The sequence below is a fragment of the Balaenoptera acutorostrata genome, chromosome 19 (assembly GCF_949987535.1).
Source record: "Balaenoptera acutorostrata chromosome 19, mBalAcu1.1, whole genome shotgun sequence".
NCBI classification, from domain to species: Eukaryota; Metazoa; Chordata; class Mammalia; order Artiodactyla; family Balaenopteridae; genus Balaenoptera; species Balaenoptera acutorostrata.
In genome coordinates this window covers 1,217,499-1,236,016 of record NC_080082.1, presented here as the reverse complement: position 1 = coordinate 1,236,016, position 18,518 = coordinate 1,217,499, and the positions used below count along the sequence as shown (strand labels likewise).

At 59.0% G+C, this 18,518-nt stretch overlaps 1 protein-coding gene across 1 annotated transcript; it reads right to left on the bottom strand.

Annotated features, from left to right (window-relative positions):
• Positions 1-11,168: 11,168 nt before the first annotated feature.
• On the bottom strand, positions 11,169-18,403 carry SNAI3 (snail family transcriptional repressor 3). Its single transcript, XM_007172558.2, has 3 exons — positions 18,266-18,403; positions 14,745-15,344; positions 11,169-12,894 (listed from the first exon to the last, which is right to left on the bottom strand). Exons 1-3 carry the CDS (start codon positions 18,339-18,341, stop codon positions 12,716-12,718), a joined length of 855 nt encoding a protein of 284 aa, XP_007172620.2. The 5' UTR covers positions 18,342-18,403; the 3' UTR covers positions 11,169-12,715.
• Positions 18,404-18,518: the final 115 nt, after the last annotated feature.

The following is an 18,518-nucleotide window of genomic DNA, read 5'->3' as shown; positions in this document are numbered from 1 at the left end:
GTGGGCGGGGACGTTCTGGCGGTGGAGGCGGTGGGAGCGACTGCGCAGGAGCACGTCGTCCCTCCAGGAGGAAGTTCCTCTCCTCCAGGCCAACCCAGCAGCCAGGCAGCAGCCAGACCCTCGTGTGTGCTGGCGGGAGCAGCCATTCAGAGCGAGAAGGGCCCGGTGCCCCAGATTTCACTCCCCACCTCGTTTCTCACTGTCCTCTTCGTCATCTTCTGAAGTCCCATGGGACTTATTATCATCTTGGCCCTGGAAATAAAGGGCTTGAAGTCGGCGACCTCTAAAGACCCAGGACTCTGACCCTGTGCCCGCACAGCGATCCCGTCTCCGTGGGTCCCGGCACTGGCTCGAGGCTTTTCTGCAAAGGACTGGGTGGCAGACGCCGTTGGCTTCCTGCCTCTTCCAGCTCGGCTGCCACGACCTGCCTTTGCTGTGGCAGATCCAGAGCAGCCCTAGAAAACGAGCAAGTGACACGGACACGGAGGTGTGAATCGCATAGAATTTTCAGGCCACAAAATCTTCTTTTGATTTTTTTGGTATTTTTTTTTACAGTGGTAAAATACGCATAACACAAAATTTCCATTTTAACCGTGTTTAAGTATTTAGTTTTAAGAGCATTCACATTGTGGTGCAGCCATCACCACCATCCGCCTCCAGAACTTTCTCACCGTCTTAAACTGAGACTCTGTCCCCATTAAACACTGACTCCCCGGTCCTCACAGCCACCATCTACTTTCTGTCACTCTGTCTTTGACTCCTTTAGGTCCCCACGTCAGCGGAATCATATAGGACATGCCTTTTTGTGTCTAGTTTATTTCACCGTGCATCGTGTCCTCAGGCTTCACCTGTGTGGCGAGTGTCACAGTTTCCTTCCTTTTTAGTGCTGAGCAACGTTCCATTGTACAGACGGACCACACTTTATTCATCCATCAGTGGACACTGGGCTGTTTCTACCTTTTGACCATTGTGAATAATGCTATGTCTTTTTTTTTTTTTAATATTTATTTATTGACTTGGCTGCGCCGGGTCTCAGTTGCGGCATGTGGACTCCTTAGTTGCAGCATGCGGACTCTTAGTTGCAGCATGCATGCAGGATCTAGTTCCCTGACCAGGGATTGAATCCGGGCCCCCTGCATTGGGAGCACGGAGTCTTAGCCACTGGACCACCAGGGAAGTCCCTGCTATGTCTTTTGCTTTTCTTTGATATAACCATCCTCAGCTCTTGGGCTGTCCAAAACAGGTCGGGAGGGCTCGGTTTGGCCCCTGGCCATGGCTCACTGACCCTACTCTCAAACAAAACAGTCCCAAATCACATTCTGTGCTCCGCTTTGCGTTGCCTTGTAAGTATCCAGGAACTGCCCAGGCTCATCAGCCATCCCCATCTAGAGAAAACGGATCTGGGTGGAGTGGCCCAGGGCTGAGGGCTGTCTGGGTCTGCAGGGAGGACAGTCCAGCCCCTGCGTCAGCTGGACCATGTCCCGGTGATCACTGCAGGGGACACCCGCCCTCCCCTTTTCTTGATAACTTTTTTCCCCCCAGAGCCATTGTTTCTGGGTAAAAGTTTTCCTGTTTATTAAGGAATGTTTGATGCACATAAAAGAATACAGGTCATGTGGTCATATAAAGCGTCAAAAAATGAAGCCCTAGCCTCTACCACTTACTTGGAGAACTCCAACCAGTTTCCCCAAGTACCTGGTGCATCTCCCATCCTGGTCCACTCGCAGATGCAAGGAGGTGGGCGGCCCTGCTTTCTGTGAGGTCTTGTCCCTGCACAGCACTTCCCGTGTCTGAGTCTAGCTCTTCTCATGGTTATGTCTGTAAGGACCCCTGACTCTTCCTTATAGGATGAATTCAGTGTCAAGAGGACCCAGCTGCAGAGGACCTGCCGGCATCCTGGGAAGGTGAGGATGACAGAGTAGTGGGGTTGGTAGCAGAAACGGAGAAACAGAGCTCAGTTCACGCCCCACGCGAAGACTCGTGGGAGGTCACCCCGGCCTTCATACTTTCAGGCTTTCAAAATTACCTTCCGTTGTCTCCCTCTTCAGGGAAGAGCTGTGTGACTTTCTAATAATCACAGAACGGAAGGTTCTGAAGCCTTCAGAGTCCTTCTAAACTTTGCTAAGTTGTGTGTGCTCCTCTGACCATTCACACACTTTCGTTGGGGTCCTCCTCCAGCAGGTGCTGTATTGGGTGAGGGGGGAGGCTGGCAATCTCGTGGAGGTGAGACAGCTTCTAAAAATTGAACAAAGGGGACTTCCCTGGTGGTCCAGCGGTTAAGACTCCACACTCCCAACACAGGGGGCCCAGGTTCGATCCCTAGTCAGGGAGCTAGATCCCACGTGCCACAACTAAGGCTTGGCGCAGTCAAATAAGTATTAAAGAAAAAAAACTGAACAAAAACACAGCAGAGAGAGTGGCACGGGAGACCACAGGTGACAGCGGTGGGTCGCTGGGAGATGCAAATATATGCTTTGGTCCCACAGGCGTGGCGACAGCCTGGAGAATGATGTGATTGTAACTGTGTCTTGAGAACAAAGCCAGTCGGTGACATGTTGGATGCATTGGAGCGAGGACTGTCTGTGGCCAGGGAGACCTCTAAAAGGTCACCGCGGTGGTCTGTGACACTGTCCTCTTCTGTGACGTAGGCTAAGGAGATGAACTGTCATAGACAGTGACAGTCTGGAATGGAAGGTCTGGACCAGCAGGGGAGTGGCAGCGAACAGACTCTGAGGCCTGGAGGAGTGAGATGGGAAGAAAGCACAGGGTGCGTCGAGGGCCCAGGGCTGGAGACAGAGGGAGGGCAATCATGGCAAATTCCACCCATGAAAATTCTAGAAAGTGCCAGCTAATCTGTAGTGACAGAAAGCAGATCAGTGGTTCCCGAGGTGGCACTGAGGGGGTGGGGTGGATGGATTAGGAAGGGGCAGGAGAAAGCTTCCTGGGGGTAGATATGTCTCTTCCGTCGATGGGAGCGATGGTGTCACAGGTGCTTATCAAACGTGGACGCCAACGTATGTGCAAGTGACCATATACCAGCCATATCTCAGTGAAGCAGGTTTGATTGTGCAGGATTTTCTGTGAGGCCCAGGTGGATGATTTTGAACTGAAGGGCTCAGAGAGGGTGGGAGAGGGTTCTCGCTGTCGTCTGAGGATAACACGCTCATGGTGTCAGAGGCGTTGTCTTTGCCCAGCTGCTCATCTAAAAGTACTTGCCTTCAGTCTTGGAACCGAGAGGGCAGCACGGGAAGAAGTTCCACAAGTGGGGAATGAAGCTGAATCTGGAGGAGGGTGGGGCGTGGGTGATGAGCCCCCTCCCCTAAGCCTGCTCGCGTCTTTTTTTTTTTTTTTTTAATGTATGGATTTTAAATTTATTTATTTATTTATTTGGCTGCGTCTGGTCTTAGTGGCAGCACACGGGATCTTTGTTGCGGCACGCGGGATCTTTCATTGCAGTGCACGGGCCCATCTTTGCAGCACGCGGGCTTCTCTCTAGTTTTGGTGTGCGGGCTCCAGAGCACACAGCCTCAGTAGTTGTGGCGCGCAGACTCTGTAGGCTCTCTAGTTGTGGTGCGTGGGCTCTAGAGCGTGCCGGTTTAGTTACCCCACGGCACGTGGGATCTTAGTTCCCCGACCAGGGATCAAACCCACGTCCCCTGTGTTGGAAGGCAGATTCTTAACCACTGGACCGCCAGCTAAGTTCCTCACGCCTGATGTTTGCGTCTCCGTCCTCGAGTATAGGCCCAGTGCACGTGTGCACATGTTCAAGAAGCATGCATTTCAGGAGTGTCGCCTGAGTGCAGGGCCTCCTGCAGGGCCTGATGCCATCGTGAAGAGACTCAGAGGCACTGTTTCCGCCACGGCCTGAGCCCTAACCTCGTCCGTCTGCGTGGCCCCTGCTCCCCCCCTATTGAAATGACTGACGTTTCCCCAGGAGCAGCTCACTCTACCCTGGATCCCATTCCCAGCTACCGTGTCTGACCCGAGTTTGGATCTCTGCTCTGCCGTTGGCCAGTGGGCCTCTCAGAGTCCCAGCCGCTGTGCGCTCCCATTCCCTACAGAATCCTTTCTCTTGGAGCCTGTTGGGAGGTGACACAGCTGGCAGGGAGCCAGCATCACCCTGGAGGCCCCGTGTTTGGACATGGGATCTTTGCAGAGGGGATTAAACTAAAATGAAGCCAGTAGGTAACCCTGATGACTGGGGAGATAAGAAAATAGGACCCAGACACATAGGGGGACGACCACGTGAGGAACTGGGGAGAAGCCGGCCTCGGGAGGAACCACCCTGCCGACCCCTGTATCTGGGGCGTCCGGTCTCCAGGACAGTGAGACGGGAAATGTCTGTGTTAAGCCGCCGGGCGTGTGGTACTTTGTCATGGGTGATATCACACCAGTTCCCCAGATCTTAGGAACAAAGGCACAGCAGGCTGCTCTGCGTATGTAACTGTAGCCGTTAACAGGGACCCTCTGCGGGCTCTTCAGCGGCCCCGGGGTTATCCCCGCTCTTGCAGGTGTTTAGCGAATCTTGAGAGGTGCCTTCCGGCCGCATCTGCCAGCGTCTTGTTGCTGAGCTTCCCGTGAGAGGTTTACGGTTCCAACAGAAGCACTTAAGGTCTCACTGAGACCCAGGGCGCTGGGCTCCCGGGGGCAGAGTGCGGAGGGCTGGTCACCAGGGGCTGCGGGCTACCTTCCTGCCTTTAGCCCCCAAGCCTGGCTCGCAGCAGCCCGTGTCAGCCCTCCTGTGGACCTGTCGCTCCAGCCTCCCTTTCCTGTTTCTCCTCAGCTTTTCTCTCTCGTTTCCCAAAGCCCGGTCAGCTCTGAGATGGTGAGTGTCTCCTGCTGTTCTCCTTCCTTCCAGCCCATCTCCCTCTGCCTGCCCTCCTCCTCCCCCCACCAGGCGTGGGAGGGGACCCGCTTCCCATGTGGATTCCAGAGCTCCCGTCCTGCACGTCCGGCCGCCCTCTGACCATCTCACCCCACGCCCTGGCCCTGGGTTAAAAACGTATCTGCTATCCTGATCTGGCGCCTTATTTCTGATTTCCAAGTGAAAGGAAAGCTCAGAATTGCTTACTGAGCAGCAATGTGGTTTAGGAGCCAAGACTACAGACTCTGGAGCCAGAAATCCCAGCCCTGCCGTGGACCCGCCGTGTGACTTTGGACAAGCTGCTTGGGCCCTCTGTGCCAGCGTCCTCCCTCACGGGGGATAAAGCCATGAGAGGGCTCGTGTCAGCGCCATGCCATGTCCATCCGCAGTAACTGTTGATTATTGTTGGTCCCCAGAGAAGCTCTCAGGTGAGTGCAGTCGCCCTTCAGAAGAAACTGTTCATTAAATCAGGAGTAAATAACGCAGCCTCTATAGCTTCTGGTTTTCTGAAATGAGGGCTCCGAACACGGCGTCGTTTACTGTATGCACGAGGCTGGGAAGCCTCGCCAGCTGGGGCGGGCAGCTGCCACCCCGCCCACACTCCTTGGCCTCCCTATTCGAGCCAACCACTGCGGAAAGTATTTCCCTCATCAGGGGGCACGTGCACCCAGCTTACCTGCTTTCAAACACCTGCACACGTGGTCCTGCACCCCAGCTGCCCCTGTAAATAGATCTGGGGCTTGATTCATGCAGCCTGGATAAGCCCAGGAGGCTGCTTGCCGGGCCTCCTGGGGCTGGTGATGGTTATTAGGTTTGTGCTAAGCAGAGCAGACCCCTATCCAAGGGCGGGAAGAAGCCTTGATTGTGAGATAAGCCCCAGAGCTGGATCGAAGGGGGAAGAAAGTCTGGTTTAGACCAAGGCTTGCCCTGTTCCCTCTTTATTCCCCCATTCCCTTGGCGTTTGTCCAGGGTCTGTCCCGGATCAGATGGAGGTTAGGCACGTGGGATACAGAGGCTGCCACCATATGGGGGGTTCGTGGGAGAAAGTGGCCTTGTGTGCGATGCTAAGGATGACAGGCTTGAACTTGAGACCGTGGGGCGGACAGCCTGTCTGAGGCTGGGACGGCGTGGGCTGAGCAGGTTGGAGCCGCCCTTGGGGTGCAGGATGGAGGCTGAATGGGAGATGGCAGTGGGGGCCGGGAGGACTCTTCCACTGTCAGCCTGGGAGATGGCGAGAATGTGGACTGTGGTGAAGGCCGTGAAGGTCGAGGTGAAGACGCTGGTCTGAGGAGGCCTGAGCGGTGGAACTGGCGGACTGTGGGGTGGGGAAGGTGAGTACAGGGCCCGTCTCTCGTGATGCACGTGTGGGGAGACCACGTGGCCTCGGAGAGTCATTTCCGGAGTCCGTGGATAAAGCAGGAAGCACGTCAGGGCAGAGCTACCCTGAGTGACCGGTGGATGGCTCGCTGGAGCGGCGGACCCACCTCCCAGCTCCTCCCCGGCGGCCCACCTGCCGCTCTGGCCCCGAGGGCTCACGTTCACACTCGAGGGTCCCGTGTAGGGTCGGGAGTTCCCACGCCGTGCGTCTCAGGGGCCCTGCGCCCACCCAGACGATTAAGGGCCCCAAAGAGCTAGTTTGTGTGGAGGCTTCCATCTGTTTTTACCCATTTCGGAAGTTAAATTGCCGAATTCGTTTACTAAGTTCATTTAAAATTATCAATAATAAACCCATCACGTGTTAACGTTTTGTGAACAATAGCTATCTTATGAAGCAAAGTTGTAGTGAGGAGAGAGTGGTGGTGTTTTGCATCTTTGCGAGTGTCCACGTGCGGCCCCGTGGACGTCTGTGGCCAGGCTGTCCTCTCAGCCTCCTCCTCGTGACGCTTTGGCTGACGTGTGGGAAGGAAGCCTCGCCGTGCGGCGGGCACGCGCTGGAAGCGCTTTCGGACGATGTGGCTCTTGTTTGAGAGCACCGGAACTCTGCCAGGTGTGCTGTGAGCCTGGCGCCCGGCAGCGAGCTTCCGCACTCTGCTCCGCTGGCTTCCCTGCTCTGTCTGGTGCTTTGCGTCTTTGGTCCAGGCGGGGCTTTGTGACGTCCGCGTCGGTCATTTGGAAAATATTGCTTCACTGACTACACAGAGCTTCCAAATGCTGACGTTTCTTTTCTTTTCTTTTTTTTTTTTTTTTTATAAATTTATTTATTTATTTTTGGCTGCGTTGGGTCTTTGTTGCTGCACACGGGCTTTCTCTAGTTGTGGCGAGCGGGGGCTACTCTTCGTTGTGGTGCCCGGGCTTCTCATTGCAGTGGCTTCTCTTGTTGCGGAGCACGGGTTCTAGGCACGTGGGCTTCAGTAGTTGTGGCTCGCGGGCTCTAGAGCGCAGGCTCAGTAGTTGTGGTGCACGGGCTTAGTTGCTCTGCGGCATGTGGGATCTTCCCGGACCAGGGCTCGAACCCGTGTCCCCTGCACTGGCAGGCGGATTCTTAACCACTGTGCCACCAGGGAAGTCCCTGACATGTTTCATTTTATAGTATGAAAAACTCACTTCCTCATCAGAAAAGTCTTTAACATTGGGAAATTGCCAAGCTTTTATGGAAGACAGACGTTCCCAAAATTGCCATTTTCTCTTGAAAGCGCAAGTGCTATCATTGGCAGTAAATACAGTCCGTCCTCCCTGAAGTGGCAGGCTCACTGGTCCTTTTCTGAGAAGCCGTCTGCGAGGACTGTGGTCGAGGCGACCCTGCACACCTCACCCGGCAGGTCCCCCTCCAGTGGCAGTGGAGGGCCCCGCACACTCCCCCCCTCTCCACTCAGAACATCACAGGGACCAGGACGCAGGATGCAGGGCGTCCTGAAGCCGCACTGCTTCGCGTGAGTGTGTGGTGGTGAACTTTGGTGCCTCGGTGTGTGCAGGGCTGCCAGCGGTGCAGCCCCCTGCTTTTGCACCATCGAGGCTGTGAGGGACGTAACGAGTCTCCCTTAGCGCGGCCCCCTGGACGGGTCTGCAGGCCACCTGTGAGAACTGCTCTGCTGGAGGAGGAGGGAGACGACCCCTGGGGTGACCGGAGCCACTGCGACGGCGGGCCACACCTCCCCGATGCCCAGCAGGGTCACCCCGACTGTCCTCAGTCTCTTTCTGGCCGGTTCAGAGCAGCTGCGTGTCAGAGGTCACGCTGCAGCATTCGCAGAGAGCCCCTGCGACGCCATACCTGCCTTCCCTGCAGAAGTACAGGCGTCACTTGTGTCCTGGGCCCCAGGCCTGTTCCCGGGGCAAGGAAAGGGGGCAGGTGTTCGAGCTGGGAGCGAGACCGAGGTGATTCCGCCTCTTCCTGAGGACCAGTTACCGGCGATCCTTACAGGGGACAAAAGCAGCCGTGAGGGGCCGAGCTGGCTGTGAAACCCTGGGCGGTGGGGAGCACTGACTGACGCCTGGGAGGACGGTCTCTATTCCGCGTGATACCCAAGCATGGCCCGCGCTCACCCAGCAGGACGGACCCTGGTGGGAGCGCCGCCCTCACACCTTCTGCCCTCCTGTCCTTCAGCTCTCCCCAGCGCTCTGCTGGCACCTGAGGACAGCCTGGGCAGCTGCCAGACCACCTCTTGGGCAGCTCGGCTTGGGCTGGGGGGTGGTCAGCTGGGAGGAGAGGTTTCCTGGAGCCAGAACTTGGTGGTCAAGAAATGGACGTAGAGTCTAGGAGAGGTTAAAGGTCGAGGGTCTCCCTAGAGTTAGCGATCATAGTTTATTTTTGGTGCGCGAAGTGTCTTCTTTCGCTGCTGTGTCTCCCAGGCCCCTCCTGAATTGGGAACAGAGGGTAGCCCACTTCCCTTCGCTCAGAAGCGGAATCCAAGGCTTCACGGTGGAATCGAGCCAGAGCGCCTCACTGCTGCATCTGGTGGAGGCTCCGTGTTTGCGGCAGACTCCCGCAGACCCCGGCTTGGGGAGCGGGGGCCTCCACGCCCCACATCAGTTCCAGCCTCTCCCTGCGCCTCTGAGTCTTGGCAGCCAGGGCGCTCTCCCTGGAACCCTCCGCCGTCCGCGAGGTGATGGCGGCTGGAAACTTCTGTTCCACTGAACTTTGCCAGGGAGCTATACTTAGCCACCAGGGGGAGGCCAGGAGCGGGCTCGCTGAGTGTAGATAGTAGCCAGCGGACTGATTTAGAACTCCCAGAGAACCCCCAACACGGTATTTATAGAAGCCTCTGGGTTTCTGGAAGGGAAGCCATAACCTTAGCGCGCCTGGGGCTTCAGGAGAGAGGTCTCTCCGCGGGGAGCGGGGCGGGGAGCTGGGCCCCCGAGAGGCTGGGTGTCCCTCTCACACCTGTTCCGGGACCTGAGCCACGGGGCCAGGCGCTCGCGTCCCAGTCGGAAGGCAGTGCCCGGTGGTTTTCTGTCCGCCGCCCGTCACGCGCCTCCTGGGAGCGATTTTCATGTGGTGCAGATGCCGCCCCTCCCTCGGCTCGTTCCAAGATTCTCCTCTTGTCCAGAATCCTGGTGATTTCTTAGGCTCCTGCTTTTGCCCAGACTTAGCCGGGCTGCCTCTGAAACACCTGCCTCCAACTCCTCAGGTCCTGGGGCTCCTGTCCCCCGGCCCGGGCTCCTTCCCTGGAGAGAGGTACCAACAACGTGCCTGAAGCTGTGTGGCCAAAAGGCCTTCTTTAAGGAGAAAAGTGGAAATGTGATGCGTAAAATTTGGGTAGAGAAAGCCTGTAGTTGGGGGGGGGGGGGACCCAGGTAGCAGTCCTGCGAGGATACAGGTGTCTGTGCACTCCTCACCCGGGACGGTGTGAGGGACGGTTGGACCCCTTCCTGATTCCCATCTGTGGGTGTTGGGAGAGGGCTCCAAAAACCCAAATCTTAAGTGAGCGTCTCGGGTCAATGCTGCTGGTCAGGCAAAATCACGAGCAATGAGGAACGGAGAGTGGGAAACAGTGAGGCCTGAATGGCCGGTGGGGACATGGCCCCATGGCGGGGACGAGGCGTGCTGACTGCAGCCGCCCTCCTCGGAGAGGAACATCTTCCCCATTCACTCCACGTCGACTCCCTGGCAGGTGCCCGGGACTCTCTTCACCCCGCCTGCCAACCCACCCTCTGCCACCCCTGCCCTCCGCCAGCCCAGATATAAATATAAGAGCATTTTCCATGGGCCGGCACAGAAGGGCAAACATGGACTTTATTTAGGCCTGTGAAATTCCCTTCCTCCATCCCCAACAGGTGCCTCGCTTCATTTAGATATTGGTGCTCAGAAATAGAACACAATTTACAATATAGCTTCCTTCAGGCATCTGGATGCCATTAAAAATAAAAAGCCATCCAGTGAGATGGGCACAAACACGAGCACGGTTGGAGCTTGGCCTTTGCCAGGGGTGAGGAGAGGCTCCCCAGCCCCGGGCTGCCCACCCTGCTCAGCAGAGGCCCGGGCATTCGGGAGACAGTGGAGGGACGTCCCTGGAGGGCAGAGGCCTGTTCTCACCCGCTGCGGGCCCCTGACCAGCGTAGCGGAGAGGAGGAGGGGTCAGGCACCTGCACACGCGAGAAGGGCCGTCCGGGTGGGTCACAGTGCGTTTGGAGGAAGCGTTTCTAGTAAGTCGGTCGTGGAATCACTGCCCCCTTGATCCTTTGTGGCCTGGGGGGAACAGCATTCCACTCTCCTCTCCATAAGTCCAAGCAGGGACCCGCCAGGCTTCTCTAAGCAAACTGTGTGCTCTCATCAGCTGTTAACAGGGTGAATGGTGTCCCCCATTCGTATATTGAAGTCCTAACCCCCGAGTGCCTCAGAACGCGGCCTTATTTGGAAACAGGGTCTTTGCGGATGTTGTCAAGATGAGATCATCAGGGTGGGTCCTCACCCGGTACGACTGGTGCCCTTATAAAAAGGGGAAATTTGGACACAGACACAGACACGCACACGTGAAGACGGAAGCAGAGATGGGGGTGATGCTTCCGTGAGCCACAGAACATCAGAGGCACCAGCAAATGCAGCAGCTGGGAGAGGCCTGGGGCAGATTCTCCCTCGGCCCGGCAGGGACCAGCCCAGCCGGCACCTCGGTCTCGGACTTCTGGCCTCCGGGGCTGTGGGGGAGTCTGTCTCTGTGGTCTGAGGCCCCCGCTCTGTGGGTTTGTCACGGCCGCCCCAGCAAACTGACACGTTAGCTAAGCCTCCTGGTCCCGCCATGTGTCCCTCGGGGGAGGCTGATCCCTCTTGGGGGGAGGCAGTGGGACTGGGAGTGCAAGCATGGCTTCCTTGGAGAGGTTCTCTGTTCTATGGGCAGACGTATCAGTCTGGTTTAGGCTAGAGCAGGGGCTCTCCTGGGTGGTCAGTTTCATCAGGGTCGCCCTTGATCCAGGGAAGCCCAGTGTCAAGGTCAGGTTTCCTCTGGGATGTCCCCAGGCCCCCTCTGATTGCCGTTATCAAACCAGCCACCCAGGGACCTTCAGCCCCTGACTTCAGCATCAGGAGGGATCTACGGGTGGGGACCCAGGGATGGGGCTGCGGAGCTGGGAGCTGTGTGGGCCTGATGAGCGCCCCCAGCATCCTGTCACACGGCGAGGAGGTCAGCAGGTCTGGTGGCTCAGGGCCGTGTGGCGCCGTCCCGGGAGCAGGACCAAGGTGCCGAGCCCCGTCCCCTGGCTGGGGCCAGGCCTCCTGCAGAGAGGAGCAGGTGTCCCCTCGTGCATCAAGGACTCGGCCAGCCTCCGTCAGACTCAGGCCTCCGTCCTCCTTCCTAAATGCCACCCTCCAGGCGCTGGTGCAGGCGGCTCAGACACGCTGCCAAGTGGCAGGACCAGCCCAGCGCGTGACGGCCCGGGGCCTGGGGGTGAGGGGAGGCCACCTATGAGAAGAAAGCGGGGTCTCGGCATCTGAGTCGGTTTGGGAAGGTGTGTGTCTCGGGTGGGGTCAGAGATCGGCTGCTTGCTGGGTTGGAAGTGCTACAGCCTCAGGAGAGGGCGTGCAGGAGGGAGGCCGGGGCGCTGGGTGGAGGGCTTGGTGCCTCGGGGAGGCGGCTGCGGTGGCGACGCGTCTGTGGTGTTCAGTAGAGAGGCTGCAGGTGCAGGAGGGACTCCCCTCTAAATTAGACTTTGGGGGGGATGCACGCCTGCCACAGACACGCGGCCTCGGTCCCCCTCTCGCACCCTCACCCCGTCGCTGGCCCTCGCTGCGCTGGCCCCACGTCCGCTCCCTTCCTTCCAAGGGAAGGCGCCCTGCTCACCTGGTGCTCCCACCCGGTGAGGACCGCACAGCTCGAGGCCCTTCCCCCTCGGCTTCCCCCTCTCTGGCCACAAGGGTCCCGTTATCCAGGGGCCCTGCTGCCTCAGCAGAGTTTGTCCGAGCTCGGCCTCCTCCGCGGACCCAGGGGACCGGGTGAGCCTCAGAGGACATTGCAGCAGGAGTGCGGGCTCTTTATTGCCCCAGATCCACCCGCCGCGGGGCCTCCCTCGCTGCTCCATCTTCAGGACGGCCTAGCGAGGAGGGGAGCGTGTGTGCGTGCCGCGTGTGTGCGCCTGTGCACGTGTGACGTGAGACAGCTTGGCCCGGATGCCATCAAAGGCGGGTGGAGGGGAGCCTCCAGGTAGCTCGGCCCACGCAGGTGGCCCACACGGATGTGCTCGGCCCAAGTCAAGCTGCCGGTCTGGAGTGGACGGCATCCAGGGCAGCCCCGCCGTCAGCCTAACGCGGGGCTCTTCCGTGCTGACGCCCCGCTCCCGACCGGCTGTCACTGGGAGGAGCAGAACCGGAACCAGAGCTCGCTGCAAACAGCATGGAGGAGGCTCTCGGCCGGACGAAAGTCCCTCACGGGGGCAGGGAAGGGCGACGCCCTCCCAGGACGCCCCGCTCCTCGGCCCCTCCGCCCCTCAGGGGGCGCAGCAGCCGGACTCCTCGTGCCGCGCCAGGAGCGCCACGCGGGAGAAGGTCTTGGCGCAGCGCTTGCACTGGTACTTCTTGGTGTCCGAGTGCGTCTGCAGGTGGGCCCGCAAGTTGGAGCGGTCGGCGAAGGCCCTGCTGCAGTGAGGGCAGGTGTAGGGCTTCTCACCTGGGGGAGGGGAGGGAGACAGGTGAGCGACCGGCTGCAGCGGCCAGAACAGCCCTGTGGAGGGTGGCCCCAGGCTCGCAGATGCATAAGCCGTCCCCCACCCAGAGGCTCCTCAGCCCTCACAGTGAGGCTAACGCCTTCGTCTCCGTTGCCCGCTCCCTCGGGGTCAGTGACGGGGGCCTTAGCACCTGCCCTCCACCGAGGGGGTCATGTGCTTGATAACCTGGGCAAGACCGCAGCAGCTAAAACACCGATCTTGGCTAGATGGCTCTTTGCTTCTTCTGGAGCTCCCCTGGGGCCCTCTGTCACCAGCCCTGGACGGGAGAGGCGCTGCAGGCCTCCTGGCAGCTGTACCCACCCCCCGAAAGCCACGGTGGGAACCGTGAAGGCGGCTGTACAAGGGCAGGCGCTCAGGACCAATGAGGATTCCCGTGTCCTCCAGGCCACCTCCAATCAGGGCGACCAGGGATTTGGACAAAGTCCTTCTGTTGGGACCTTGCCCTCCAGGCTGACCCCCCAAGTGTAAAAGAAAGGGTCAGTGAGAGTCATCTGTTCAGCTCTGCCTGCGTGGAGAGTCCTGCAGCCCCAGGGGCCCTGGGAGGCAGCAGCCTGTAGTCCTGCGGGGCCCAGAGCATTGCGTCCTGGCCGCCTGACCCTGCGCTCCCAGACCAGGGCACTGAGCCCCGGCTGTGTGATGGGGCGCTCAGGGGACATCCTCAGCCAGCGGTCGGGGAAAACCAGGTGGATTTCCAGCCTGGAAAAAGGCTCTGCAAAACCCTTCTTTCGTGTGAGTCACAGAGCCGTGACTGAGGGTGAGGGAGGGTCCAGTTCCAGAGACTGTTTGTTGTAAGTCCCCGGCCTGTTCCTGTCTCCCTTTCACCGCGTGCTTGACAAAGTCCTGGACTCAAGAGGAAGACCTGGGGTGGGGTCCAGCTCAGCCCCTGGCTGCCCTTGGGCAGAGCCGGCCCTGGCGCTCTTTCTGGGCCGTGGTTTGTAATCTACAGAATGAAAGACCGCGAGCTCCCTTCCCCGTATCCGCCCTCCTGTCCCTGCTTCCTGTCCGCAACTGCTCTCTCCTGCATCGCCTGTGCTCTGTGACCACCCTCTCACCCAGGGACGGGATTGCTCCTGGGTAAATCCCAGCCCGTCAGACAGGCTGTGTGAGCCCTGGGGTCCTCACCCCCAAGCCAGGCCTTTCTGGCTCCCCTCCTCCCCCGCTGCTCCAGAACTCAGGAAGGCCACGGGCTGTTTGAGAAGTCAGGCCCCGCGGAAGCCCTGTGCATCCTGCGCTTTGCCAGGTGGTATGAGTTGAATTGTGTCCCCCCAGAAAGATACATCCGTGCCCTAAACCTGGTTACCTGTGAGTATGACCTGATTTGGAAAGAGAGTCCTTGCAGATGTGATCAAGTTCAATTTAAGTCGTACCGGAGCATGCGGGCCCTGAACCCAATGTGACTGGTGTCCTTATAACTAGAGGGAAATCTGGACACAGACACAGGGGAGAGGCCGTGTGAGGACAGAGGCAGAGACTGGAATGACATGGCCACAAGGAACACCTGGGGCCCCAGGAGCTGGCAGAAGTGGGAAGGATCCCCCTCTCCAGATCTGGAGGGAGCCTGGCCCCGTGACACCTTGATTTCAGACTTCTGGCTCTAGACTGTGCGAGAGCATTTCTGATGTTTTGAGCCCCCCGGGGTGTGGCTCTTTGTGCCGCAGCCTCAGGACACCAGGAAAAAGAAGCCGTGTGTGCCCATCCACCCTCTTGTTTATGAACCCAACCCCTCCCCTCCTTTGAGGCCCAGACCCCACCCTGCCCCCCAGCCAGACCCCTCAGGGGCCCCGGCACCTGCCTGTGTGGGTCCGGATGTGGCCCTGGAGCAGCCAGGGCCTGGAGAAGGCCTTGCCGCACATGGCGCAGAGGCAGGGCAGCGTGTGTGTGCGGATGTGCATCTTGAGGGCGCCCAGGCTGCCATACTCCTTGTCACAGAACTTGCAGGTGAAGCAGCGTTGAGCCTGCAGGTGGCAATGCAGCTGCTGGTGCCTGGCCAGTGCGGCCGGCGTGCGGAAGCCCGCTGGGGTGTGGGGGGCCCGCTCGGCCCCTGGCAGGTGGCCCGGAGCCTGGGCCCCATCTGCGCCCAGGATCGGGGGCCAGCGTGTGGGCAGAGCCAGCAGCGGGGGCAGGTTGAGGTGGTTCAGGCTGTCTCTGAGAGGTGCGCCGGGGGCCCGGCCAGCCCGAGGGTCTGCCAGGCTGACTTCCAGGGGGTCTGGCCCCGAGGCCCCCCGAGCTTCCTCGTTACACAGGAAGGTGGGGAGGGGCAGGGAGACGTGGGCGACGACGGAGGTGAAGTCCCAGGGCCGGGGAGGGTCGCCAGGCGTGGACGGGGCCGCCTTGTCTGGGAGGACAAGGGGCACCACCAGCCCCCCGCAGGCAGAACAGGCGCCACTGGTTTCTAGAAGCGGGAAGGGGAGACAATGCACGGTGAAGCCTGAGTCCCAGCGCTGCAGAGTTCACCATCCCGCATTCCTGGCCGAATCCCACTACTAGGCCATCCATAGCCCCGCGGGAAGGGGAAGAAGGTCTGACAAGACAGAGGCGTGGGCTGCGGAAGTGGCGGCTGCAGCCGGAGACCACAGCGTCCGAGCAGGAATCTCAGTTCCTCTTTACAAACAAGGGAAGAGAAGCATCTCACAGGATCCCAGAGCAGCCCTCAGGGGCCAAGGAAGGGTCCCTAGCCGCCCTCTCTCTGAGCCCCACCCGCCGCAGGGCCAGCTCGGAGCTGCATCCTGCGGACTCCCACGCAGCTTTAATTCACAACTCTTGGCAGCAGCCGCCGCGTGTTAAATAACTCATCAGCCTCCGGTCACCTCCCGATCACCCCTCGCCCACCATGGCGTGGGTGCGCACAGCCTCCTGCAAACGCTCCCAGCTCAGGAGGGACCGTTTTCGGTGGTGTCCACTGCCTCCTGGCTCGGCCTGCCCTCAGGCTGTTGCTCCCGTATGTGTGGGCTACCACGCCTCATGCTTGACCCAGACAGCAGAAGCCCCCAAAGTAAACATGTTAGCAAGTAAGAGTGAAGTTCTGCATTTCCCCAAAGACCAAATCTCCAGCCCTGAACCGATTTCTTATTTCATATGTGTTGAAATAAATCTCTGGCCCCATTTCTATGTCCACACCAAGGCTTTGGGTTGAGAAAGACAACCCACAGAATGGGGGAAATGTTTGCAAATTAGGTATCTGATAAGGAATTGGATTGGTGTCCAGAATATATAAAGAACCCTTGCAACTCAACAATAAAAAGACAAATAGTCCACTTTTTAAATGGGCAAAGAATCTGAATAGACGTTTCTCCAAAGAAGATGTATACACAGCCCATAAGCACAGGAAAAGATGTTCAACATCATTAGCCATCAGGGAGATGCAGATTAAAGCCATAATGAGGTATCACATCATACCCACCAGGATGGCTAGAATTAAAAAGAGGCAAATTACAAGTGTTGACGAGGATGCAGAGGAATGGGGAAGCTCCCACGCTCCACACTCTCCTGACCTCACCGTCTTCCACTCCAGTCTTCCCAGTTATAAAATCAGCTCGCCAGGCTTCTGTCCTCCTAGAGATGGCGGCTGGAGAGTGACCAGCTAAGAGATGAAGTCCAAGGAACTTCCGGAGACAGCGCTGGGGTCCCCGGAGAGTCTAGGGCCCCCCACTCCACAAACAAGCTCCAGTAGGGGCCCTCGTATGGGAAAAAAGTCACCTTAAGGCTTTGCGGCTCAGCCACTACCCTGACCCCAGGCATCACCTCGGAGCCTAACCCTGTCTAGGGGGCCAGTGCCGACTCCAGCGGGAGGGCAGGGGAGAGACAGCCATATGCCGGGTGCTGCTGACCGTGTGCTTCTGCTAATAACTTGAAATGCTTCCCCATATCCCCTGGGTTAGCTAGATTTTTTAATTCATTCTGCAGCTCAGATTCCTGGGAGAAGAGACTTAAGTTCCTTTCTGGCTTCAGGGGTTCCCTGGGGAGGCCTAAAAAGGCACTTATTTAAAAGTGACGAGTGGGGGACCCCAAATCCAGCATCTCGGGTCTATCTTGGGGTAACTGCCTGGCAGAAAGAGGATCACCGTGGCCATTTGGCCCTCAGAAAGCTGGTGCTACAAGGAGGGGAGAGCAGACCACTGATGGCCCTGAGGCTGTTCCCTGACAGTCACCGGGCCATGCTCGGCTGCCAGGATTTGCACGCTCAAAGGGGTACGCTGCGTGACTGGAGTCTAAACAATAGTTTTTAAACGTTTAATGCCACGACCCGTGTGAATTACATGTTCTATCATACATGTATATCTGAAACAAAGGTTTCCTTTACCGCGAGCACCGTACTCTGATGGCTTCTGTTCTTTTTTATTTTATAAAATTACTGGTGGTGACTCATTAACTGGATTTCAAAATGTGGAGTTGAGGATCCCGGTCCTAGAAGGTGCCCCCTGGTGGCAGCCCAGCCCCGGGGACCCACCAGCCTGGAGTCCCTCCCCGCTCCCAGTCCTGAGAGGGCTACAGGGCTCTGGACGGGCACCGACCGTGTGCCCTGGTCTCCGCAGTGTCTCTCCCCTGTCCCCCTCTAAGTCACTGAGCCATCCCCCAGAGGGTGTCCCCCCCAAGAAGCTGTGGAGCTGGGGGCGCCTCTGACCACTCGAGAGAGGCCTTTGCCGTGGGACCTCTGCGTGTCCCTGACCCTGACAGGGAGTGGGAATGAGTGCACGGTCCTGGTTCCTGGACACCTGTCTCCCCACCTGGGTAAGAACTGCAGCCCCTCAGCCCAGCCTGCCCTGGGCAACCTCCTCTGGGGTGAGGGAGGCGGGAGGGAAGGAAACCCCAGGAGGGGTGAGGAGGCATTGGAGGGGGCACAGCGGAACGCTGTGCGAGCTGGGCCCTGGCACCACAGGGCCTCTGGGTCACTCCTCCTGGCCTCTCTGCTCACCACCCAATCCAGGATGTTCTGGGTGCTCTTGGAGAACAGCCTGGGCTCACTTCGTCTCTGCAATATCCGTGGGGCTCTCTCAAACCTCCTGCACGAGGAAGATGGCCCTGGGGTCCCCTTTGCTGGGATGGGCATGCCGGGCCATAGCGGGAGAGCCCCAGAGTGACTGGGGGCCTGGAAACTTCTCTACGTGGAGAGAAAATCCCCACCCAATCTGCCCGACGCGAGGCTGGGGTCCCTGAAGTGGGTAAGACGCCCGCGGGCCACCTTTCTACCTCCAGCCTCGTGGTCTCGGGCCCCTCCTCCCACCTGGGACAGGTGTTCCCGTTCCCGGGGTTCTCGCCCCTCCTGCCCCGCGGGAGTCGAGCCCTGGGCAGGGCAGGGGAGCCCGCAGCCCCTACCTCTCTGCCTCTCCAGCTGCCCGTAGTTGGGGACCCTGTGGCTGGAGTGCGTCTTCACCAGGAAGGAGCGCGGCATGGTGCCCTGGCGCGGGTCGCACTGTGCGTACGCCGGCGCCCGCGGGCAGCGCGGCCCACAGGTGCCGGGAGGGTCAGGTCATTAGCACAGCGCGCCGCCTCGGCCAACCAGCGCGCGGCGCGGCCGGGGCGAGGCGGGGCCGCGGGGCGGGGCATCGGGCCACGCCCAGGACAGGTG